The sequence below is a fragment of the Uloborus diversus genome, chromosome 3, assembly GCF_026930045.1.
Source record: "Uloborus diversus isolate 005 chromosome 3, Udiv.v.3.1, whole genome shotgun sequence".
Taxonomy (NCBI): domain Eukaryota; kingdom Metazoa; phylum Arthropoda; class Arachnida; order Araneae; family Uloboridae; genus Uloborus; species Uloborus diversus.
Window position 1 is genome coordinate 147,613,819 of NC_072733.1, and position 21,829 is coordinate 147,635,647.

At 33.1% G+C, this 21,829-nt stretch overlaps 1 protein-coding gene across 3 annotated transcripts in view; it reads left to right on the top strand.

The window, feature by feature from the left end:
• The first annotated feature begins 10,555 nt into the window (after positions 1-10,555).
• LOC129218174 (serine protease 30-like) overlaps positions 10,556-21,829 on the top strand; it is a 101,461-nt gene continuing 90,187 nt past the window's right edge. Inside the window, exons 1-3 of one of the 3 annotated variants that reach the window (XM_054852390.1) lie at positions 10,556-10,668; positions 16,014-16,174; positions 19,172-19,415. In XM_054852390.1, coding sequence (XP_054708365.1) covers positions 10,620-10,668; positions 16,014-16,174; positions 19,172-19,415 — 454 coding nt within the window. In that variant the 5' untranslated portion in view covers positions 10,556-10,619. The remainder of the gene's footprint in view (positions 10,669-16,013; positions 16,175-19,171; positions 19,416-21,829) is intronic. The other 2 variants (XM_054852391.1, XM_054852392.1) reach the window with 2 other exon arrangements.

Sequence of the window (21,829 nt, forward strand, 5' to 3'; positions counted from 1 at the left end):
TTTCTTGTAATGTACCACTTGTATTGTCAATTAAGTTATAAAGAAAATAAATTTCTGTATTCTATTTTTATCCATTGTGTTGTTCATTTAAAATTAAACATCTGATTTTGAGATTTTTACTGTCAAAGTTTTCAATTTCATCCTAATAACTAGAAACAATGATTAATTCTCAAATTGAGATTTAATTTTTAAAAAATAGAATGAGATCTGACGCACGTACGCTTACAACCAAAGATGCTAATGGAGTTACTAGATATATAGGAGTTAGAGTTGGCATTTCCCCTAGTTACTTTAAAACGATTTCACGAAAGGAAATAAATACTACTTAATTTTACAATATTTTTAAAAAATCCATGACTCTCCGAGGGACTGTTCTCAATTCGCTTATGACTACAAATCTGACTCCCTCACATGCATAGGGTCAGTTGATGTAAAAAGAAATATAATTCGAAGTTTCAACTTTCGATCCCTCCCTTTCTTCTGGATAAATTGAGAGATAAAATTTTGTGCATTTTGTAGAAGAAACTTCAAAGAGCACCTGGGTATGAAAAATTTGATATTATGACTGTTTGCTAGCGACTGAGAAATCATACTTCCTTTTGCCCCAATGTTTTCATTTACCCCAGAGACTATGGGGTAAATATAAACACCTCATTAATTTCTCCATGAAGGAGAAACATGTAGATAAAAGCAATATACACATTACACAATCAGTTCTGAAGCTAAAGTTCTACACCAACAGTAATCAAATTATGGTCCGTAGGTTGCATGCGACCCTCTGAATCGTTTAAATGTAATCTGACATCATTTAAAATAAAAATCATACAAAAAAATAGTTATACTCTGAACTAATCCAAAATACTCTCAAAGATGTAGTTTACATCAAAATTTAATCTTCAAAAAAAAAAAAAAAAAAAAGACATCGGAAGAATGAAAAGTTTAGTTGTTTCCTTTTACCCCAGAGTACAAAATTTATTGGGTAAATGGAAACGCCTGAATTGAGGATCGGAAAATAGCTAGATGGAGGAAATCCATAACTAAATGCTTTTAGTAACCACTCTTATGACAAGTAAAGTAAGTTGAAACCAGTTACTTCGCGTTTGTAGACCTGCTGGAGAGGAAAATGGAAGATCATTAAAACTTTAAAAAACAAACTTTTGCATAGAGTCATCTTCCAACAATGATGATGCCTATACAATTGTTTAGAAACACACAGAAAGATCAGAATGTGTGTGATCTAGTCTTCACTCACCAAGAGTTTAATTTCAAATATACCACAAGCGTGGTATAAGAGTTTGTTCCCCTTTACCCCATGTATCTTTTTATTTCAACTAACTTTCCATTGGAAACTGCACAGAAAAGATGCAACTGCAGGAAAGTATCAAAAAAGGTAAAAATCATTAGGAGGAGTAAATGGTGCATTTTTCCAGCAGCTGAAGTACATGGTCTCTGTGGCTTTTAAATTTAAATCTAATTAACTAATAGTGAAAGAGATGTTTTGCGCTATACAACTTTTTTTTTAATACTTACATTTCTTAACGTTTCTATACATTCCATAAATATATATTTTGTTAGCATTGTGTCTGCAGCAAATATTTTTTTATGGAAAACACTTCGTGATTAATAAAGTACCGCGGTTTCATGTGTATTATTCAAGTTATTGAAGGTATTTGTTTTCTCTTTTAAAGACGAAATTAGTAGGGGAAAGGGGCACATGTGAACAATTTTTTCAACTTCTTAATTTCTCGGAAAATATTAACAATCTCTCGTAAAAAAAGGGTCCCCATGATTGAATAGTATTTTCTTTGCCATGGATTTTTTTCAGATTTTTTAAAACGATATTTCTTTGCTTTATGGAATTTTTAAAAAATGTTTTCAATTATTCAGTAAGTTACCGCCCTATTGCCAGGGCTGAGGCATAAATACATGAAATACACCGTCAGCTCAGTCATTTCCAGCCGAGGACTGCAGTTTCGTGCTTATTAGCACTCATCAGTTCGGCATAGGAAAGTGACTGAGCTGAATATACTTGCCTTGCCTGCAATATTCGAGTTGGACCGAACCATTGTTTCGGTCACTCGTCTGGTCAGTGCTAATTCTGTATTAGCTACCAGTTTGTTTGGCACTCTTGGCTTCTTTAAGAGGTTTTCCACCTCCAGCTCAGTCACTTTCCTATGATGGGCTGATGAGTGCTAATAAGCACGAAACTGCAGTCCTCGACTGGAAATGACTGAGCTGGCGGTGTATTTCATGTATGTCTTCAATTGTTCACATGCACATGTGAACAAGCTTAAGCTTGGGGCACGTGTGAACACGATTGAAAAACGCACGAGGAGCACCATATTTCAACGAAAACTCGTCATAATGAAGCATACGTATGTACTGATTACATTCAAGAGTTTGTAACCTATACTGTGTAAGTTTGAATTGTACAGTAACTGTCATTAAGAAAATATTTTCCCCGAATTATATAACTCTGCTCAGTGTCAAATTTCAAAGTTTCATAGCATGTTCTAATCACTGGATCATTTTTGCGATCTTACATTTACTGTTTTCCTAAGCAAAATGCAACAAACGGTATATTTCTATCGCTGCCCGTTTAATTTTTATTGATTTTTCAAATGTATCAGTCATTTTTTGGAACACCCTGTATGTGCATTTACTCGTTGAGTTGGGAATTTTCTAAACTAAATATCTTTAAGTGAATCCATTAGCAAATGTTTTTTATTTCGATTTTAGTATGAATAAAAAACCTTAAAGGATAGCCCGAAATGCATGCAAAATTACAACTTTTAGAAACACGGATTAATATCGTCTATCTGCACTACTTGAATCCGAAAACTAATGTTCTTGAACCGAATCTCGATTATAATATGTGTAAATAAATTTTGAAGCATATATATTTTAGGACTCTAAATTACTTGCAATATCCAAGGTAAATAGAATGCTATACACCTTATCCTCTGCAGACTCAAATGCCTGTACAACTTCTGGCGTTTTTTATGCTGACTTCGTGATTTTTATTCCTCTTACGTGTTTCCATCCCTCAGCATTCAATTCAAAGATAATCTTTAGCCAATCTGCTATTGCAAATGCAGTACAATCAGTGTTTGTTTTTAAGTTTATAAGAACAAAACGGTTCGAAACATAAACTGGTAGCGTAGACAAACTCTTGTTTTAAAAAATTAGTATAAATACATATATGCATAATTTATAGCCTATGTCACTCAGTAAGAATGCACCTTTCATGTAGTGAAAGATTTTTCAAATAGTTGCAAAGGTTCCAGAGATTTCCTCGAACATATAAACACACAAAAATCCGCTCTCTCTCTCTTTATAATATTAGTATAGATAGTGCATTTAAGCATTATACAGAAAATGATGACGATATTAAAAATTATTCTAAACTTCAGTTTTCAGTTAAAGGAAAATATTTTGTTTTTATTTTCCTTGCAAACATTATATAATACGGAATTTTTGTCCAACTATTCAATAATTAAAGAATTAAATAAATAAAATAATAAAAAAATAATTAATAATTACGTAATGATAATTAACAATAAATTTACAAATTAATTGCAATGAATTTATAGTTATAAATCTTTACATCTCTTGTAACACTTATAATAAGCTTACACTAATATTTCTATTGCGGAGAGGATATTGGAACTGTTCACATGTGCCCCTACATGTTGTGTATGGAGTTGTTGTTGTGACATGTTGTGTAGAACTTATTTTCAAAAATAAATAATTTTTAATTGAATTTCAAAATTTAAACTTTGGCATATTCATACGTGAATGTTGAAGTTCATATAATAGTTTGCAATGATTAAATTTAACTTATTAGGTAGTTTAAAATATGTTTTTACACGAAGAAGACAGTGATAGAAGTTCATCCGCATCGGCTAAAACAAAGAAGTTGTCACCACAGGAACATAAACTGGCTCCTTGCTCTGAAAGTTTGGTTGAGAAGAAGGGCTGGTACTGCCATATTACTTGAGATTTTTTAAAGATTTTTTGCTTGACGTTATCCTAGTAAAACATACCATGTTCACGTGTGCCCCATGCTCACATGTGCCCCCTTTTCCCCAATGTAAAATGTTATTTCTAAGGAGAAATAAAGCTGACCGCAACCTGAAAAATTCTAGAGCGAATACAGATTTCTTATGCAGACATTATTTGCTTGGTATTCTGACAACAGTTTACTCTCGGATTCGCTGCAGTTTTCGATTGTAATCCGGTTCTCATACAAATTGCTATGCCTCTTTAGGAACACGTTTTGGATGAATGCATGCTGAAAGAAAGATTGAGATTGATTTCTTACTTGCAAAGGATTAACATTAATCGTGGGAGAAACTATGCTAGTTCTGTGAAGTGATATTCAACAAAACTCTTGCAATTGAACCGTTCAAAATATTTAACTCGAAACATCTGATATGATGCTTTTCATTGCCAACGAATTGATTTATTTTTATGTTCAAGGATCATTTATTATTCATTGTATTATTTATTGTTTTCATTATCAATATTTGGCATTTCATGAGACCACACCTTTATTTTTAATACCAGTCCCTATGACTTAAGAAATAATCTTAATTATTTATGCGTGCAAAAAAATTAAAATACAGAAAACTACTTTTTTTTCTACTACAGGTTTAATAAATACTTAAAATGTATTTGAGATTAGGTTTATAAGGTTCAAAGTGCTTTAAAAATATTTGTTCACTTTATAGAATGCAAAAGAGAAAAAAGAAAGTTAATGGAAACGTTTAAGTACTCACAAGGGGAAAGCGTTATAAAAGATGCAAATTATCTGAGTGAAAGGAGACAAGGCTGAGATTAATGGAAATGATTAATTTTGCACATTTCGTGCAGTAGAAAAAAATTTTTTTTACGAGAGACTTGAAATTTCTATTATGAGATATCACATCTCCAGGATCCCCTGTACCTACCACTATTTATGGTTTAACCATTCGAATGGGACCTCAATTGTCTTTAATCATCTAAAGGAGATCTAATGCGAATCCGGCCTGGAGTCACTGAAGTCATAGACTTAGTTTAGCTTCGCTAACAAAAGAGGACTAGCATCAAAAACAATACATACCGAATAGGCTAATAGAGCTGCTCTTTCTCGCTTTTTCTCAGACTAAGATTTGTGTTCAAATTCAAAACCCCCTCCCTATCAGTAACAATTGAGCAGGGAAAATCAAAGGGGATTTAGAGGACTCTTTTTAAGTTTTGAGTAAAATACGTTCAAAGTTCTTTTTTTAGGTGGCTTTCACTGAAAATCCCATCTAAATCATGCTGTATATCAGCCTCTAAAGAGGTTATTAAAACTATCTACTATCTTTACAAGTCATTTCCATATTTTCAGTATTATCACTTACACCCCTTTGCATCTAGGGAGCTATTGTAATTTGAAATGGTCTTAGGCAAGCATTCGTTTCTGTCGAACATTTCAAAAGGTAATCAATGCCCCAAACATTTTTGTTCGTGGTATTGTCCGTTTTTCACAAGAAGGCACTTGACTCCTCCTTCGTCACGTGGTATCCGATGATTCTATTTCACTGTTTTCGGCAGAAGGTATATTCGGATCATAGCATTTTGGTGTAAAAGCAGCAGTTTTTAAAATGTAAGAATAACTAAAATGACAACAGACAAGTGAAGCAAGTGATGTAAAGGACACTAAGATTGTTTTGCTCATTAAAATGCACGCCCAAGTTAAAGTTTTCTGGTTGTCTCATTTAGAAGCGCGTGGATATGTTTACCGTAAAATGGAACTCAGCGTTCAAGGAGGTGTGGCGAAGTGCCTTCTCGTGAAAGACGGACAATATTTTCCATACATACTATTTATCAGAATAACCTTTTGCGTTTCTGCTGACATAGATAGTGTCAGATAAGTATTGGAGGTAAGCTTTTGTGTCTTAACAAGATAAAACATATGAGAATTAATAAAGAAAGAACTAATAATATGATATTTATCAAGAAACAAGTAACAACCTGAAATTAGAAATAAGACAGTAGAAATTTGATATAGTTATTAGATTTAAGTATTTGGGTTCTAAAACTGACAGCTTGAATCATATAGGATCATAAATCTTTTAGAGAACCACAACTCATAGTCGTTGTTTTTTTGGGGGGGGGGGGGGGGGCGTGAGAGAAAGACACTTGAAATCAAGTTTTCTCTAAATATTAATTGAATTATTTATTCACAAAAATTTAAATACACCCATTTATACAAATGCAGCTAATAACACACGACTTTTGACCGAGAAAAAAAGAAATCCTTGCTTTTTTTCGAAAGAAAAATCCTTAGGCATATTTTTGGTGCCATTAAGGTTTAAAACTTTTGATGACGAAGATCTATTTTAGTATTGTACATAAATTATAAACTCCCAGACTCTATTAAATTTATTAAAATACGCGATTAGTAATAAATCCATCTAGTCTTTTTGAGAGAGGCAGGACCAACCTAGGATAGATAGTGGCTTTCTGGAAAATAAGCAGCAAACCCCAAAAGTTTGAAAGCGGAAAAATCTACAGGAGTGCGGAAATAGAAATTTAGGAGTTTAGAAGAAGGCCAAGATTAACCCGGGGCTCTAGTTTTAGGAAAGAGTAAGAAGACACATTTCTACTTAGACCAACTAATTTTATCACATTTAGTTAACACATTATCTCTTTAAAATATAATTAATTATTGTTCATCTTCATCCCATACACAAAAACGATTTTGTTTAGCTGAAATCACTTTTTGAAATGTCAAGTTCTAGGGTGAAGTTTTTTTTGCTAGTGGCTGATGATTCTTGAATGACAAGAGACATTTGACGAAAAGAAGGATTTCACGGTAATGGATCGAATTCGGCTATGCTTCAGACTCATTCCTACTTCACGTGCAGTCAATTGTTTCCGCTAAAGACCAGCATCCGAAACTAAAGAAAAAAAAAAAAAAAAAAACGAGAGAGAGGGAGGGAGAAAGAGAAAGTGAGATAGACGATGACTTGATGCAGATGAATAAGTTTGGGTGTAACTAAAAGATATAGAGAAATCCGGTGAGTCGTGTAAAGTCGTATGTGTCGTCTTTTACTTTTTTAGCAACGAGTTAATCGCGCGATTTATGACGGAAAAAGAATGGATCTGAAAAGATAGCGAACAGGTTCCCAGACAGTTCCAATTCATTTTTTTACACTTTCCTTTTAAGTAGTTGACACAAAATGCATTTCTTTCAGTCTTTTAACGAAAGTCTTGAAATAGAAAGAAGAAAGTAAAAACGTGTGTCTCATTTTTTGAAGTTGAACAACGTCCATTAAAAAAAAAAAAAATCATTCATTGCTTTGTAAGAAATTTAACTTTTAGCGGGTATTTGCATTCATATTGTGCACTTAATCAGCAAGGCTTTTTATTTAAAGTGTGGATCTAACAAGTTTTTTTTTTTTTTTACAATTATAGATTTTTTTAAGCAATTGTTTTCTTGAATTTCTTCGCCGGGGTTTTTTTTTTCCAGAAAAGTTGATCATCTCTTTAGTGAATGCGGTGTAAAACAGACAGTACTCTTCTCAGTACTAAAATCTAGATGCAGTGAAATAAGTCAAACCTCAGGAATGACATTGTGTCGACCATACTGAACAAAGGAAGAGCAATAAATGAGCCGCTGATATGTTGGATATTTTTGAACATAGAAAAAGATGAGAGTAGCTAAAATGATCTGAGGAATTCAGTAATTTCTCTACAGGAAATTAGAAATAGAAATTTGTATTTGTAAAAGGTAGAGAAATTACTCTCCCGGCAATAAGCAGCTAATGGTTGCAAATGATAAAGATGATATATATGTCAAGCTTTAGTGTAACATACTCTCTTCGGTGTAAACGCTATTGAAGCATTTGCTTCCAAGAGATGATACCTGTGAAAAACTTTGCAGTACACCTATTCTGCCAAGCTAAGAGCAAAGGTCGTATCTGTATCTGAGTTCAAAATGTATGAAATTGCAATTTAAAGTTTTTCACCTAGATGTATTTGATTCAAATGCAAGTTTTGCAGAATTTTTTGAAAAATATTTCCCATTCACAAGTTTTGATAAAACATTATATTTAGGTGACATACGTGACAAAGAACCTCCTGGTGATCGTAACTCAATTTTGATAAAAAGTACAGATATATTTTATGTGCTTAGCACGGCAGTAGTGTCAATTTTAGTACGTCAAGCAGTTGATTATCGCCTAAAACTCAGGTGAAATACAAAACGACAATTTAACTTATCATTGTCACTAGTCAGTTTAAGTTATTTTTTGTACTAACGATATTATTATTATTTTTTGTCTTTAGCCATTACGAGAAAATTTGGATTCATCTTTTCAGCAGCCTTCATATAGCAAAAAGAAAACATCTCTTTTAAGTCTTGATCTTACTATTTGGGGTACCTTACAGTTTCTTTCCCTAGATCTAATACATTTGCATACTACATACGAAAACACAATTTTCGTTTTTTCCTTGTATACAATCATAGTAAAAAAAAATCATTCGTATATGATGAAAAGCAGAGACACATGAAATGAGTAAATTTTTTAGAAATAAAGTAAACTATAATTCTCATTATAAACAAAATTGCTTAGCGGTCGTCTTCATGCTAAAATGGTCATAGGCTTTAAAATTTTCAATACCCCCCCCCCCTCTCTTTCAAACACAGTTTTATAATCGGCATTAACTTCGTCATAATTTCGTTTACAGAATTTTGTTTAATTTTTTGTTCAGCCGTTGCTTCGAATTTAAGTCGAGAAAATCTCTGAAAAATTGAGCAACAAAACAATGCAATCAATTAGAATTTTGCGTTATTGCACGAGAGTTATTTTTAAGCTTCTTTTAAATGCTCTCAGATTATATGAAGAGGGACGTATATTGTGTAGCTTTTTCTACACTAATCACTATTATCATACGGAAACAATTTAGTAAATTGATTATATCTTGTAATTTTGTGATATAGTGTGCTTTGCATGTCTCGCACTATTTAAAGGTACTAAAACCAATCAAATGACCGCAGCTAAAATGAGATGTTCAAAATGTCCTCTGATTTTATACGTCAAACTATGATTTCTTTAGACGTCGGGCTAAATAAAATAAAGAACATTAACGAAGCCTCTGATTTTGCTATTGATTATTTAAAATTTACGTATTGTAAGTAGTAACTTTAGTTACTTTGTTTCAAAGCATCTAAAATGTTTCATTACATTCTTGTCCATTGTTTGGAAAATTTTGACCTTGAAATCAGCATTTTATATGTGGTCATATAAAATCCCTCTGTTGTTTCAAAGGTTTTCCGTTTATATCTTTAAATAACATTTAAAAAACCCAGAATTTTCAATTACTGAAAATTTACGTATTTAGTAGCTTTAGTTACTTTCTATGAATGTATTTTGATGCTTCATTAGATTCTTTACCATTGCTTGGTAACCATTGACCTTAAAAGTAGAATTTTACATGTGGTGGCACTCCCTGTATTTTATAATAGTTTTTCATTAGTAGCTCTTGTCCTACAGATCAGAATGCAATAAAACTTGGCATCGAGCCAATTTTTGTCTTCACAACGTAATTATGTAGTAAAAAATCTACATTCAATTGAAAAATTCAAACTTTGTGCTCATTTTACTTTTTGTATAGCATTATCAAAATTGTATTTAAACATTTTTAAAGAAGACGATACGATAATTTATACTGATGAAACTTATGTTCTTAATTCTAACTACGGTAGAACTTTCAGCGCTCAGTATTATTTCGAATTACGAGCACAGTTGCAGGTTATGTATTTCTGGATAATTAATTTCCTAATCACTAGTCCAGGGTTTCAGCACAGTAGTTGCAACTTATCCCCGTGTTTCATGACGCATAAAATACAAGATGGTCGAGGAATACTACGCGAATTCGTGCAAATATTCATTGCGAGTTATTAACTAGTTTTATCATTAAGAATAATTTAGACTTTTTGTAAAGGACTTTATCAGAATTTTTTTCTAAATACTTTTTTTCTGGCCAGAATGAAAGAAAAAAAAAATCATCTGAGTATAATGTAAAGGAAAATCGTAAAATTTTAGTTGTTGCTTTTTAGTAGTTCTAAGAGTATACTCAAATTTCCGACCATGATTTATATCAATTTGAAACAGATAAAATAAGTATAAAAATGCTAGTCAAAGAAATAGTGAGAAGTATGTGTGTGAAAATATAAGAAAACAATTTAAAATAATGTTACTGAAGCGACTGCGAATATTTGCCACAACACGATATGTTTTTCTTTTGCAAGACAATTGTTGCAGAGATTCAAACTCAATTTATTCATTTATTCTGAGTAATAATATGGCAGTTCTTCTTAAACATATAATAAAAATTGAAAAATAGAAGCAAAAAAGATAAATTCATTTGAGACGAACTTGGCAGTTTTTACAATGGCTTTTCTTATCACGGCTTAACTCAGGAAGATAAATATTTCATCCGGCCACGTCTTAAAAAGATTTAAGATGTCAACGACATCCGGCTACCATGAAAAGATTTGGCATTTTCATCACCTTTAATCATTTTTCTTCCAGATAGATACATCCACCAGAGAACTCAAATAACAGAAAATAGTGCTATTAAACATGTTTAAGAAACTAGTTTATTTGCTATTAATTTTCGTTTTGTTTGCAGGTAAGAGTATATTTATGTTTGACATTCAGCTTCCCATATTTTAACAACTATAATGAAAAGAAACTAGTGTATTCATATCTTTATGAATTTAACTTTAAAAATGCTAAGTTTTATTGTTAAAGTAAACACCAATAAAATTAAAACAAAAGCGCATTTGAAAAAAAAAAGAAAGAAACAAATTTTTTTATGCGTTTTAAAGAAGCGAAAACTATAGTGTCATGTTTATTTAATTAATTAATTTAATGAAATATATTCTAAACATTTTTTACCTAAGACTGTGACACTCTCACGTTTTAGAGTCACAAAGGCTAAAAATAAGGTAACTCTTATCGGGACGCGCTTTCGTTCCATTGTTCTAAAAGCGCAAAAGTTCTTTAAAACATTCTGTTTCGATGTTCCCCAAAAAATAAAAATAATAAAAAGACTCCTGAAACAATTCCATTAAAAATTCAATGACGCACTCCGTGTTATGACCCCCCTGGTGAGCTTTTCTACAGCCGTAAAGTGGTAGAAAGTAGACACTTGACCTACTGGTCTTGTTGCTTTGGTACCAGCAACATTAATTATGTAGGAACACATTCTAAAATAGTATATTTGCAGAGCTGGGTTCTTCTTGAAAGCAATTTAAGCCAAGAAATAACTTGTTTTTAGACAATTTATTTGAAATTTTATTGAAATTAATAAATCTAAAAGTAGCACTCATTAAATTTTATTGTTTCTTTGCTTTTAAAGGTGTTAAAAAGGACCAATAACTTTCCTTTTTATTATAGCTACCGGTGAAGAAAATAGGTAACATTAATCGCCAATTTTTAGAGCAGCTTTTAATTACAAAAAAAAAAAAAACATGGTGTAGATGAACGAAGAAAAACAGAAAACAATGTTACGTAAACTATGCTTTCAATGTTAAAAATGTTTAGCATTTACAAACATTTGAGAGCTCTGAATACACAAACACTTATCAAATATTTGCATCCAATTATTAGATCTCTTCATTTTGGGGTCGCAGAATGAGTGACAATCTCACGATGTACCACGAATCCGGTGACACCTGCGGGCCACAACTGCCGAATAATATGGGTCATCAGAAACGCTTTGAGCTAAGAGTATTCATCATTACTGATTTACCACTTCAGGTTTTAATTTTAAATACCGGTTGTCACATTCTTGCAGAAAACGAGTTTATGAATATGTATGAGCTTCGAACTACAACTGTTATCTTAATGTATTGAATCTGATAATCATCAGTGCACTGTGTTTAGTAATGATGATTTTGTAGCTCCGGCCACTGGAAGCATAACAGGTTCTAATAAGGATGGCAGTGCTTATGAAACATTACCTATTTGTTACGAGTTCGTGTAAATAAATACTTTGATTAGTGTGAGGGACTAAAGACAAAGTCTTAGTCTCTGCCAAATTGAAGGAGATTAACTCTGCTAACATTACAGAAATATAAGTGTAGGTAGACTATGTTAAGCAGTTGAGAGCAGCGCTGCCGTGGGCAGATCAAGGGCAGTAACTGCAAATTTTTCATTTTTCATTTTTTGCATTTTTATCATCTATTGTACGTTAGATTTATTGTACAAGCTTGCATATTTGGTTTTAACTGGAAAAAAAAGCGCAAAAAACCTATCTTATTCCAACATTTTCCTACTGTTAGCATTGAATCTAAAAGGCGTTTCTTCAAATATATCTAAAATTCATTTCTGCAGATACCGCCGTTTACCTGCCCACGGCAATAATAGAGATTAGAAATCATGGGCGATTTTTGGTAATTTTTCTGCTTAAGTGTGTTTGACTGAATTTTATTTTCTATAAACTCAGACAGAGTTACGGTAACGTGATCGTGGTGAGATTTCAAAAATATTAGCGCAACGGTCATTACAAAAGACCATTAAAATGTAAAAATTAAACCTTGACCAAAAAAATGTTCTTTTCTGTTACAGGTACGTCATTTGGTGGTTTTTTATAATCTTCGTAATATATATATTTTTTCGTTTCATTCATTTCCGCCGTATTTGGTCAAAGTTATACAGAACCTACGTATTTGGCTATACAGTCTTTTTAATGAACTGTGTTACAAAACGCAAAATTAAAAAAATAACACTAAAAGTTCCATTACTCTCCAAATGATTATTTTTAAAATAATCCCCAACTCCGTTTTTTTTTTTTTTTTTTAAAATCAATCTCACCTAGCGACCACCATTATCGTAAAACAGTCGAACACTCGCCAAAGTGTCTAACACTGTAAAATACTTGTTCGTTCAGTTACACGATATATTTCTTAATTCTGAAGAGAAGATTCTTGAGATCATATATTCTGCACAGGCTTGGCTAGTTTAAATGAAATATTACCTGAAATTAGGCTACTCATTCTCTAAAAGGAAACCATGGATACAATGGTGGCAAATCCAGCCAATAATTTACAATGCTGATACACTAACTTGGGATAAAAAATAAAAGTGATCTTATTTTTTGGGGTTAGGCTACCCGAGGATCACTGAACACCTTTAAATCAGCTACTTTACATATGTATGTGTATGAGTAAAAAACATTACCTTTCTGACTCGCTTTGTAAAACATAAAAACACTCAAAATACGAATTTAGACATTCTTTAGGCAAATTAGTGGGCCAAACAATTTTCTGGCACTAGCGTATTTGGCCAATCACAGTATGATTATTATCATTTACCAGGGCCAGATTAGCCATAGAGCAGAAGTAGTAAATGCTACGGGCCCCACGCCATGAGAAAAAAATTCCAGAAGAAAAACTACTTTTCCGTATTTTTACGCGTTTAATTTTTTCTATTTAGATCTAGCTTTTCTAAATGTTCAGCTAAATTAAAAATGCTCAACGCGCCTAAAGAAGTTTTCACTTCAAAAACCTTAAATTTTTCATTAAAGCGCAGACTCGTAGCGGAATAATTCCATGCTGACCAGTATCACCGGTGCAAGGAGGAACGGGGGGGGGGGGGGGGCTTCTTCCATCATTTGGAGACGGTAAGAGCCTTCAAACTAACAAAGATTGAGAGCACTCATTACCTTATAACTCCACTTGTCACATGTGTGTCCGTTAGCTCATCAAGGCATCAGAGACTTTGAAGAAACAATATGTTTAGTCACATCAGAAGAAGCACGAAGGGGAGGGGGGGGGGATCGCTGGATGCCTTCCAGAAATTTCGCTTGACTGAAGTCTTAAAAACGCAATTTTAGTTAATCTTTCTTAGTGTTAGGAGAAAAAGCTCAGTTGGGTCGGAAATTTTTCAAAGCTGACCTAAAAACTACAATATTAGGCAATGCTTGGTAATGTTAGGAGAACGGATAATAGGCTTCATTAAGATTTTTTTTTTCAAAATTTAAGTCAATTTTTAGGTATCTTAGGAAATTTGAGGGAATTAGGGATCCCTAAAACTTTCAGCTATTCAAGACTAAAAAAAGCAAATTTAGGATGTTTGATAACACTAGAGGAAAGAAGATGGGGTTCTTTCCTGAAATTGTGTTCAAAACTGAAGTCAATTTCAGGCTATCTTTGGGAAGAAAGGGTTTGAGACATCGACTTAAAGTCTAGAAAACAAAATTTCAAGCAATGTGGGAAGTTTAGAGAAAGAGAAGAGTGGCGGAACTCCCCCAGAAAAAATTCTGACTTGAAGTTTCATTTTGCGATTTTAGATTATCACTAGAGACGTTTTTCGGGGGGGGGGGGGGGATACGGATTTGCTTCGCAAAATGTTAGAAACTGAAATCGACAAGACGCAGGCTATCTTTTGTACTAACTTTAGGTAAAGAGTGGTGGCTCGGAGCCTTTCCCTGGAATGTTGAGAAGCTGGGGAAGTAGTTGGGTATATTTTTTTAAAAATCAAGCTGGTTCAAGAGCTCTCCTTTTAATTTAGGGTCTGAAAACGCAATTTTAAGCAACTTTTTGGGATATCAGGAGGAGGAGGAGGTTTTTGAAACGCTAAATGCACGAATCTTAAAAGCACAATTTAAAGCTCTCTTTGGCGATATTAGACAAGAGAGGGGGAAAGGGTTACCATCCAGAAATCGAAAGTGGCTTTCTTCTTAAAGCTTTCGAAATTGAACTCCTGAAAAGGTAATTATTAATCATCCTTAAACTCTCTTTGGTCTCTTAACTTCATGTCAATTTGTCACCCTCAAAAATTGCCGCCCGCGATACTGTAAGCAATAATGAGCGAAAAACCTTTTTCTTTTGCATCACCAAAGGTAGACGAAAACTTTTTTATTCAAACTCGAAATTCAGAAAAATTCAGGGAGAAAATTGTTTAACATAATCGTAAACCCGCTAAAACTGCTTTTTGGAACTTCAGTTTCGAAAAATGTCCATGGGAGAAATCCCAAGCCCGATTCCTTCCTATAACGTCACCTAAAGGTGGCCTACAAGTGCGTATTTTGTACTATAATTTCAAAAAATTTCTATGCGAGTGTACCTCTCCCCCTCCAGCATTGTTAACGATGGTCTAAAATGTACTTTTAAGACTTCAACTTCAAAAAATTTCCGGGTTGTCTTGGAGAGTGCCCCGAACCCCAATCGATACTAAAAGTAACTCCCAATGGCCTACAATCACGTTTTCAACACTTCTATTTCGAGAAATCTCCAGGAACTCGTCCCCCCCCCCAAATCACCAAAGATCGTATAAAATTATCCTTTTAGAGTCTATAATTTCGAAAATGTTCTGCTCAAAATTGTGTTTTTAGATTAATAATAAATAATAAATTCGAAAATTTTTCAATGGGGCCTCCTTGAACACCCCTCTCCCCACAACAACATTAAAGATAATCTACAGTTCTATTTAAGACTTCAATTTTTAAAAAAATGCCAGGAGAGAGTCACTGTGTGAACCCAAAATTTTCCCTTTAATTTTCCCTAAGATGGGATGTTATCGCGTTTTTTTGACTTCAGTTTCAAAAAAAGCTCCGAATAGGAGCCTCCGAACCTTCTCTCTTCCTAATGTCATAAAGGGTCGTTAGAAATGAGTTTTAGAATTGAAATATCGAAATTTTCCGTGGGTAAACCCTCGGACACCCTCCCTTAATATCGTTCAAAAATTGCGTTTTTGGAATTAAAAGTTAAAAACGTGTAGTGACGGGAAAACGAGGGGCAATATAAGGGGGTCATAACCCTTGTAAAGCTTTGAAATTTTATCCGTATTTATGTATTCATGCGTGTTATATGTGCACCTCCCGTCTCCATGAAGAAGTGCACTATTGTTTACTATATGTTCTCATATTTACTTTATGTACTCATGTAAAAACGAGGACCCCGTGAAAACATTTGCTACGGGCCCCGCGCTGGCTTTTAATCCGGCACTGTTATTTACTCATACTTTTAGAAATAGAATTGGAAGCAAATGAAGATATGTGTAAGGATCAGTCTATTGCTGTAAGAAAAAAAGAATCTGTCAACATTTCTAGCCCTGGTTTCGAGAAATCTCACTACCCAATGAATGCATTATGTTCTTGGACTGTTGTTTCAGCTGATGGATCTAATAGAGTAAGCTAAAAGCACGTTTCCATTTGTTTTATTTCTTCTCTTACGATTAACATTTATGCCCTCTTTGATTGTATTTTTAAACATTATTAACACAGCTTTATTAACGTGTCAGCATTAATTTTATTTTTTAAAAGACCAACGCAATTTAGATATCAAGTTTCAGTAACAGGTATTAATGAAAATTTGCATGTTTGAGTGCCACAATATAATTTGGAGAGGTTTTGATAAAAATGCCCATAAAGGTATTAGCTTATCAAATTTTATTTGAAGGAATTATATTTTTTTCTCTAAGTCTTTTTCGAAAAATGCGTGGTTTGTTCTAATATCTTTTATCACATTCTTTAACGCGTTTCGGCTTTAGTATTGCTTCTAAGCAAAATAACTTTTCCCTTACTTAGGTAAAACCTAGCAGGAACATTCATTTTGCTTTCTTGCAAGTATACGACGAGGAGAAGTTGTAAAAAAAAGAGCAGAATAAAAAAAAAGATTGAATATTTCATAGAAAAGCTTAAAAACTAAATAAACAAATAGTAAAGCTAAAATGACTTTGCAAACGAAAAAAATATGTAAAAGAATAAGGCAAAAAGCTGGAATAAAGATTGATCAATATCGTATGAGGCTCAGCATTAGATCCAATTCCTAAAACTTTAGTTGTCAACGCTGGTTTTAGAAATGAGAGGAGGAATCGGTCGGATTATAATGACGGATGTCTAGCTCTTAACAAGCTCAGAAACCTTTTCTTAGTTATCTCTTAATCGGGAAAAAGATACCAAGCAGCCACCCGCATAAATATATTCAGAAAGATTTCTTTTCCTGTAGGACGTGAATAAACAATTCCCAAACGTTCAGGTTGTCAACATTAAAGCCGTTTCTGTTTACTTCGCGTTGCTCATGAATTTTTTAACTAAACCTTATCAGCACGAAATAAATAAATACCTTTGTGCACAGAAGTAACGTTGGTAAAATAACCAACGTTTTGTACAGCAATTATATGGATTTCTGCACACACGTGTTTCGGAATTTCAAGGAACACCTTTTTCAATTCAAAGTAGTGAGCTTTTGGATGTAAGGACATCCAGTAAAATTAACGAGAATGAGTAGCAGATAGCTTAAATAGCAAAATAGAGCTCCATTTTGTCTTGTTTGTTTTGTTATTGCTATTTTGCTTTTTAAGCTCTCTGCTGTTCATTCTCGATGCTTTTACCAGATGTCTTTACATCCAAATGCTCAGAACTCTGAATTGAAAAAGGGGTTCCTTGAAACCTCAAAACTCGTGTACGCAGCAACCTATTTTTGTGATACAAAACATTGGTTATTTCCTGTTACCTCTCAGCACGATTTGAAATCGTGATTTGACGCAACTCAAGCAAGGTAATATACGTAAATAGAACTAAAGTCATCATTTGAAAATTTGCTAAGAATAGGTATAAACATTGCAATTTTCATACAAAATAGTCATTAAACGGTCAATGGTTTACGTTGTTTTTGATTAGAAGTTTGTTGCTAGAAATATATCTACGAAATTAAAGGTTAAAAACTAGGTTTGAGTGACATCCTAATAGTTTTGCCTGTTTGATGTAACAAAACGAAATCCATTAAATGCACTGGCATTCATATCCAACGAGTTTCAAGAATAATGTCAAGAAATTGTACGAAAAGAAAATAGAAGAATCTCAATTTCGTTTCAAAAAGGAGAATATCTTGCAGTCACAGTTCCATATAAAAGTTACATTTCTAGCTTTTACGGAAAATTAGACAAATAGAGAAATACGAGCAAAAATAATTAGATAAGAGCTAAAAACATTATAACAATATTAACATTGCCCAAATATCCATGAACTGCATTAGAAGCGTTGTTATTGTTAGAGTATCGAGCATAGTAAAAATTTTATTTGTATTTAAGAGCTGTTGAGTAATAACAGTATTATTTGCTTTATGAATTTTTTTTTTCACATATTTGTAAAAAAAGGTACATTTTCCAAGACATAATTAATTTTCACAAAGTACTAAATTAGTCATTTATGATTCTTTCCTCCACAACATTGTGAACAAAAACAATTTCATCGAGCGGAATAATTTTCTTTGGCTTATAACGCTTCGTCTGACTTGTTTCGGGCTTCTCCAGCGCAGATTTGAATCCTAAGAGAAAGTACTTTTTTAAAATTCATTTTACAAGCATTTTGGAAAATTTTCTTGCATAGAATAACGACAAATTAATGTAGTTTAAACGTGACAATTCACCAACGTATTTATTTAACTTCTCTTTGTTCAAGCTACGTGTAGATTTATAACTTTCATGATACTGCTCGTGTTATTTGTTTGGTAGCTTACATATTAATGGGCCTCTTAAACTATTGTATTTGATACATGCCAGCTCAGTCATTCCAGCCGAGGACCAGTTTCGTGCTTATTAGTACTCATCAGCCCGGCATAGGGAGTGAATGAGCTGGAGGCGGAAAACCTCTTAAGGAAGTCAAGAGTGCCAAAAAAAAAAAAAAAAAACTGGTAGCTAATATAGAATTAGCTCTGACTAGACGAGTGACTGAAGCAATGGCTCGGTTCAACTCGAAGATTGAAAGCAGGGCATGTTATTTTCGTAGAAAATACCATGCCCCGCCTTCAATCTTAGAGTCGAACCATTGCTTCAGTCACTCGTCTGGTCAGAGCTGAGCTAATTCTATATTAACTACCAGTTGTTTTGACACTCTTGGCTTCCTTAAGAGGTTTTCCACCTCCAGCTCATTCACTCCGTATGCCGGGCTGATGAGTGCTAATAAGCACGAAACTGCAGTACTCGGCTGGAATGACTGAGCTGGCGATGTATTTCTGCCTTAGCCCTGGCTATAGGGCGGTAACTTACTGAAAATATTGTATTTCATGTACAACGGCTGGCTAAAGAGCACCAAAAATAAAATGTTAATATGTAGTGAAATTACAATGTTGATAACGTTAATGATTTTACAAACATTCTTAAAAACGTATTAATATTTTGAATAGAGATTACATATTGATTTCCTTATGATTTCTCTATGGCCAACGTTCAGTTGCGTAATTGATGGTTTGGTGCTCTTTGACGGAGATTCAAGTTCGGCACCTATGATAGGAACGTATTGTGCAGGATCTCCTTCATCTGGCATTACTACATCAGGTCCGGCTCTACACATAATATTCTACAGCGGAGATTTTCCGCAACAACTATTTCGGGGATTTCTTTTGAAAATTACGGATATGGAACCTGCTGGTAAGTTGTATGCATTTAGGATTTTTGATAACATAAATTTTACATGCCTATTAACTATCAGAAAAACATTCAGGACTAAGCATGAATGATTTCCCGATACTTAAACACTATATAACAAAACGTATTGAAACACTTTCAAAAACACACATTTTTATGGATTTTAAGAGAAATAAGAGACTAATTGTTCTATAATTTTTGTCACATAAAAGGTAAGCTGTCACTTTCAATAAAATAAATAAAAATAAAATAAAATAAATCCTCCGTTCATTTAAGCACTGTAAAAAAATGTGTAAAGTTACCAGTGTTAATGGATGTGAACGTTACACGAATTCTGAAGTGTGTAGCATCATTGTTTCAAAAACTCAAATTGTTTGAGGGACCTTGCTGAATGGTTTCAGTAGAATTCAAAGCGCACGTGTCAAGATCAAATTCGGCGCAGAGCATGTAAACTCTTATTAGCGAAACGAAAACCGGCCTTCGTAGTCGAGCGGTAGAACGCTCTTGCTCTGTGAACAGTCTCGTCTGTGAGATTCGCCATGTGGGTTCGAACACCTCTCAGGTCATTTTCTCTCTTATTCAAACAAGACATTTTTATTGCACTATTAAAATAAATAAATATCGTATAGTAAAATAATTGGTGTACGCTGGTTCTTGAAAAGTATGAGCTTGATAAATCGTTCAAGAAAGTCAGATGATGAAAGCTGAATTTTTGCTAAGGTGTAACTTTTCAAGCAATTTCTCTGTAAGCATACAGGAAATCATGGTGTAACCTCACGTAGAAATTAGTGAGACGTTACGATTAACATAGTGTAACCTTCCATAGCGATGTGTAACATTACACCAGTTATATCAGTTAAGTAACTTCAGAGTAGTGGAGGAAGCTAAGCTGTCACTGATTTTATGGAGTAAGATTACACAAAAATTTTTACAGTGAGAGATCAGCAATAAAGTAATTGAAACGAAATGTTTTTTTTTTATCATTCTTTATCCTAAACAACCGGGAATAAGCTATAAACCTCAGCAATAAGTTTAGGAACTATGTACAATAATTGTATAGATTTTCAATAAATTATCATCTGTATTCACGAAGATATAAGCATGTTTTCAAAAATATCAATTTTGTTTGCCTGCTTTTAACTCATAACAAGCAGAGTTTTTCGTGTTATGAGCTAAAACTTTCAATAAACTTGACAGAATACAAGAGAAAGATAATACTAGAATTTGATATAAAAATCTTGAAAATTTGATGAAATATGAACGTTTAAAGCAATAAACTTATTGTTTTAAACGTTCATATTTCATAAAATTTTCAATATTTTAAATTCAAACTTTAGCATTGTACTTCTCTGGTATGCTGTCAGGTTTTATGAAATATTGGCAACCTGTTGCGGAAAATTCAGCTTGTTATAAATAAGCCAAAAACTTGTAAACAGAATTGATACTTTTGACAAAAATATTCTTTATGAATAGAGGTGATACTTTCACGAAATGCTATTCAATTTTTGCACATAGAAAGTAAAATTCTGTAATTTGCAGCTCATTCCCAGCCTATTTTTACTTTTACAATAAAGAATGATCAAAGGGCGTATCTTCTTTTTTTCACAATTTGTTGCTGGTCCCTTAAATGTATAGGTTATTTCACTTTTATTGAAAAATGATTGCTAGAGCATACTTTTGATGTGACAAATGTTATTGCACATTTATTTCTTGAGAAATCCGTAAAAACATGAACTTTTGAAAATGTTCTAAAACTTTTGGTTTTATATACGATATACAGGTTGTTTATAAAATTTTGCACTCATTAAGAAAACTTATTAAAATAATAGTTATACATAGATCTTTTTTCTGTTTTTGTCCTTATCTCCTAAAGCGTTCCCCTCCCCCCCCCCCATCAATACATTATTAGATACAAGCAATGAGTTCTTGTTAACATCGAAAATTTAAAACGGCTTATATGTAAGAAGAAACTTTCAGGGGGGTGCTGCGATAGATTTTTGAGAGTCAATCAACCCTAAAATGAAAACAAAACTTCAATTTGATCCAAAGATTGAAGTTCGTGTATTGTATCTCAACTTACATAAAAAGCACACAACACCTAAAACAATGGTTAATAGAGGAATAACATGAAATTCAGAAAATGAATTCACAACATCCACAAAACTAACCAGAAGTGCCGTGAAAACTAGTCGAAGCATTTTCCGAAATAATGGTTTGATCAGTTCAGATGAATAATAATATTTTGAATTTCGGTTCACCACAACAGTCAAAAAAGTCAAAGAAACAACAATCACAAAACAAAATCAAAAATGACTTTGACATTAACACAAATGAAATAAAATTGATGAGGCAAAAATGAATTCGTAGAAAATTTCAAGCAGTTTAAAAGCAGGCAATAACGAAGAAAAAATTAAAAA